This window comes from Caenorhabditis remanei, chromosome X, assembly GCF_010183535.1.
Source record: "Caenorhabditis remanei strain PX506 chromosome X, whole genome shotgun sequence".
Taxonomy (NCBI): domain Eukaryota; kingdom Metazoa; phylum Nematoda; class Chromadorea; order Rhabditida; family Rhabditidae; genus Caenorhabditis; species Caenorhabditis remanei.
In genome coordinates, this window is record NC_071333.1 from 1,829,538 (window position 1) to 1,834,927 (window position 5,390).

Below are 5,390 nucleotides of genomic sequence, written 5' to 3' on the forward strand. Positions count from 1 at the left end.
ACTGTAAATATACAAAGTTTATTAAAGTAATTTTAAGAATGTTTAGAAAAAGAGGTATTAAAGCGGACAAGATTTCAAGTTGTGGTACAAGGGAGGAGGCGGCATAAAAATTGTTACATATAGGTTAATACAGTCAGAACAAATCATAAAAATAGTTTTAAAAACACAATCAGTTTCTACTTAAATTTTACAAGAACAGCTCCCGCGTTGCTCGGATCGTCTATTGCCGTGCAATACCTCAACCATCCCAAATTGTATTTTTGATTCTTGCAACGCCATTGACACTCCGATTTCCATTTCCAGTGACAAGAAGGATCTCTGGAAAAAATAAGATAATATATTATAAAACCTCTCGGGTTACCATTGTGCTTCTTTTCTTTTTTCTCTGTCTCCACTATGTCCAGTGCATATCTGACTGCGACATAGACAGTCAGGTAATGCAAATCGTATCGATTCCATGGGGATCTGCATTTGTTGAACTTTTCGCCTTTTTCATACATTTCCATTTCAATTTTCGGAACTTCACTGGTGTTTGCTTTCTTGAGTTTTTCCTGTAAAAACTGATAATTTCAGTGAAACAGTTGCAATTTTTTTTTTTGAAAATGTGCGTATCATGCTCAAGTATCACGCAGAACTAGAAGTTGAAATTTTTTCATCGAAAGCCAATTGAAAGACAAAGAACTCACCACTATTCCAAGTTGACTCCAAACAATTAATTAGAAAAAATTAGATTTCTAAAAAAAATCAGGATGAATACAAAGCGGGGACTGGCATTCCGTTAGCCAATCGCAAGAGAAATGATTTTATTCATCTTGCCTTCTCCTTTTATACTTTTTTCCGCATGTGTTCTTTGTAGCATGTGTTCTGTTCTGGCCTCGCCCGCAAAGAAAGCAAGAACGGCTGCTTTAGCTAGCCGAGGTCGCAGTTTTCATTGTACCAAACACAGGTGGTTGCTTTTTTCAAGGATCTTCAATGACGCTCTCTCCCTCTCTGCGGTCTCTTTTATGTCTTGTTTGAAGAAAACTGTCGAAGACATGTGTTCTCTGTTTATGTGGTGTGTGGTAGAAAATTATGATATTATTTGAAAAGCTTGGTACCGCTGGAAAAGCTCTGGTACTTTTACCACTGCAAAGTGGTAAAAGCCTGAATGTTGAAACTTTCTGGAAAATTGATACAACTGTGAATGCACTAAGTTTATTAAAATCATTTGAGAAATGTTAAAGAAATAGGAGAATTAGAGGGGGAGAGAGTGAGAGACGGGAAAAGAAATAACTGTGTACAGTACTGGCCATAAAGAATGCGAATCTTGAAATTTTTAGTTGAAAATGGTCAATTTTGTGAGTGTGAGACGGGCTCCCTGATGGTGCCCCAATATCAATTGTTTACCGATTGCATAGATCAAAAGTAGAGCTTCATTTTTGTAAATGACAACTTTTTTGTACGGACACATTCTAAGAAGTTATCAATCGTCAAAGAAACTTCTCGCAATTGTTGCCCTTTTTTAGTGCTAAAAGGAGAAATTTTTGAGCTGCTCACACAGACTGCTAGTAACTTCTTAGAATGTGTTCGTACAAAAAAGTTGTCAACTACAAAAATGAATCTCTACTTGTGATCTATAAACTCCGTAAACAATCAATATTGTGAGACTATCAGGAAAGTCGTCTCACACTCACAAAGTTGACAATTTTCAACTAAAAACAGCAAGTGTCGCATTCTTTATGGCCAGTACTGTATATCATCAAGGCTTGAATTGCATATTATGAATGATTTTACAATACGAAACCACTAGTGACAGTCTGGCAGTTAATTTAAGAGTACTATTTTTACTATGACGATAAACTGCACACTAAAAAAGAGTTTTCAATTTTTTATGCTATCATGTCGCCCAATGTGTATTATCTGTGTAAATCCTAATTTTTCTAATTTCTTCTCAATTATAATACCTATATGGAATGTCTTAACTATTTATTTCCCTCATTTTCTTTGCCCTTCAGAATTCAAGTCCTCTCTTGTAAATAACGTTGCACGATTCTGATAATTTTTTCTTTTATTCTCCTTCCCCTTGCCCAACACCCATTTTACAATTTTTCTTCTTTATCCGGCTTCTTTTCTCATGTTTAGTCTCATGAGGGACTTTACCTGACCTCCAGTGACTTTTACAGTATATTTAAATAGTTAAATCAAATATCAAACTATTATGTCACGTTTCTTGTTACACAAAATTGTTTGTTTTCAGTACACACAGATCCTTCTCGAACAATGTTTCCCCATCTGAAGTTCTTCCAATTGGAAAATGTATTCATTTTTTCTTCTCTCCATTTACTATCGCCCGCATTCTGTTTTCAAAACTTGTGTGCGTCGAGTCTGCAATGTGACTCATTCTCCTGCTGCGAACGAGGAACAAGGAAAAATGTTAATGATCATTGAGTCATGTACACTGACACGGCCTCGCACGAACAGCACATTCCATCTTTTTTAATCTGGAGATGTTTAAAACCAGTTAGAGTAGAAGTGGTCATTATGTTACCGGGTATTGGCCGCACTTCTGAATCCAACTAAAAAGCATAATATTTGAATAAAATTGAAGAAACTGATGTGTTCTATCTCTACAACATCCTGATCACCATCTGTTTTTATTTCAATTTAGTATTTTACAAATTTCCGACGTCTTGTAACCTCCAAAGTGTAGTTCTAACCATGAACAAGACACATTCGTCTCTTTCCACTCTTTTTTTCAATCAGGGTTGTTTGCGTCGAGTTATTGGCAGGTGTGTGACCTTTTCTCATTTCACAAGTGAAAGAAAAAAAGATTAAAGAAAAACTAACAGGTGAATTACTTTCTGTTTTTTCGAACACTAGTGTCAGCTGCATAATGTACACTGGCACCGACTGATACGAATGTTAAGATTTTGATAGTGATCTTTGAACTTGAAACGGTCTCTTTCTCTCTGTCGTCTCTATTTTTGTCGTGTGTGAAGAAAATTATCAAAGACTTGTGATCTTTGTTTTTGTGGTGTGTGTTAGAAAATGATGATATCATTTGAAAAGCTCTGGTATTTACGGAACAATACTGCAGATGTCTGAAAGTCTTAATGTTAAAACTCTCTAAAAAATCGCTGAACAAAAATTTTATTGAAATCATTTTGTAAAATTGAAAAAAAATAGAAAAATTAGAACCCGTCAGCTTCTTTGGAATGGTGAGTACCAAAACACCCGGATTGCCAGCATCCCTCTTGATTTGGAGTCCGTATTCTTTCTGGAGCGCCTGCCGCATGATTGACGCACTATTTGCCAAATGGATTCCCAGACCGGTGAGCATTTGGATATCTGAATCTTTTTTCAGTTTGTTGGTTCTAAAATTCTGAAACCACTTACCAACGCTGCGATGATACGGGCGTGGTGTGCCGGAGTTCATCTTGTCCACAATTTCCTTCACGTATCTCACAGCTCCCATACAAGTGAACCAGTGGAGATTGGCTAACATCGGATTCGGAGTTCTGAAAATCGTCATTTGAAATTTGAAACATTAAATTTTCAAGAAACATACATGAAGACGTCTGATTGAATCCTGCCGAATCTTGTCTTCTTCCAAATAAGCCAGTTGTCTTGGTCACGTTTCCTCCATTGAGCACAAAATTATGAGCTATCCAGTAATTGGAAACCCCATATTTTCCATTTTCGATAGCATCCTAAAACTAGGTATTATAAGCATTCTGATTTTGGGAATTTATAAGAGAAATGATTCATTGATCATTTTGGCAGTGACATCTTTGAAGACATACTGAAAAATAGTTTATGAAAAATTACAAATTATGAATTTTTGCATATCTTTTTTTTAAATGTTTTTTTTTCCGAAAATTGCTTGTTTGGAATCAAAAATTATTGATAGGTCAACAATTATTCAAAAAAACAACAGAATTTTTGAAATTTCTCGGAAAAACGCAGTAAGACTCTATGTCTTTAACTTCTATGATCGTACTGGAGTCTTGTCCAAAAAATTAAGCTTTTCGAGTGTCATTTTGAAGGAACTTACCTCGGTTCCAAATTGAGTCCAAACCAACAATAAAACAAAATTAGAATTCAAAAAGAATCAGGTTAAATATTAGAGTGACAAGGCATTCCGTTAGCCTATCTTGCTTGCGATGATGTTATTCGTCTTTCATTTTCCTTTTATACTTCTTTTTCCACGAGGGTGGAGCTTGCGTTTTTTGAGACCCGCCTCCTAAGACAGCAGGCAGAGAGAAACAGAGAAAGATTGGCAATGAGGTGTTGCGCATGAGGAAAAAAAGGGGACATTTTCTGGGGGCACAGCCAACTGATCACTAAAACAGAGATGAGTAATATGGCATTACTTCCTGAAATCTATCAATTTGATTTCCAGTTTGTTTCCATCACAAGTCTGAATAAACTTCATTAACTAACAGTTCCGTGAGGGTGATGTATATCTGTCTCTCTTTCGCGCTGACTGTGCACGTGCAACAAATGACGAATAGAGTAAGAGAGTCATCGAAATGACACAGACACACTTTTCTAAGTTTTTAGCAAAAGCGAACCCGGCGCTGATCGCGTATACATCGAATGGACACGAACATCTCGCCAGATGGTTGGACGCAAATGATGACTTTATCGCAGTTCAACCTTCATTGAGCTGTCAATAAATTATTCTTATTTAGATTTGCTTCATTTAGGTTTCGAAGTAAAAGTTACAACAAAGAAAAAAAAGAGAACGAAGTTTATCCCAGAATTGGAACACAACAGATAAAACAACAAAAGATAGAATGAAACAACTAGGAATAAATCATTTTTTAATTACTGCATCTGTTGGTTTTGTCCATTAAGCCCAAGTGGGTTGGTCAACACTGGTCGACCCCTCCATCTCCCAATCTTAAAAAAGCAACAAAAACTACATTTCGTCCGATCATTCTCGATTATTCCGTATCTGTCTTATTTCAAAATACATAGTCAAATAGGTCTGCGCACTTACTCTGTCAAGAATTTTAGTCCTTGAAGAGCATTTTCAGGTGTGTTGTCAGCGAGAGTCCCATAATCGGCCAGATTACGAGTGTTCAATTCCGGCAGGTTGGTGATGTCTTCAGTTGGCTTCACATCTGAAGGATAAACCAGGAATGTAGAATTTGCTTGTTCCTGACTAGGGAAGGCCTCGGGATGACCGTGGAGTTATGGGACGTGACCTATATTATTGGAAAGCTGAGAAAACGCGGATTCCAAATATGTATTCAGTTTTTGCCCTCGAGGTCTGGTATTCGAGAAAAACAAGGTCAAAATTCGGAAAAATGACAAATTATTGCCGTTTTAACACGCGAAATTTGCAAAAAAATTCAACAATTTTTTCGTATGTCAGAAAGGCATTAATTAGTCATTTCTCCGAA

General features: G+C 36.5%; 1 protein-coding gene across 1 annotated transcript; it reads right to left on the reverse strand.

The window, feature by feature from the left end:
* Window positions 1-238: 238 nt before the first annotated feature.
* GCK72_022396 (uncharacterized protein) lies at window positions 239-3,511 on the reverse strand (the record flags this gene model as incomplete). The annotated part of the gene is made up of 4 exons (XM_003096050.2): window positions 239-318; window positions 362-551; window positions 3,206-3,327; window positions 3,376-3,511. 4 exons carry the CDS (start codon window positions 3,509-3,511, stop codon window positions 239-241), a joined length of 528 nt encoding a protein of 175 aa, XP_003096098.2.
* Between the last annotated feature and the right edge of the window lie 1,879 nt (window positions 3,512-5,390).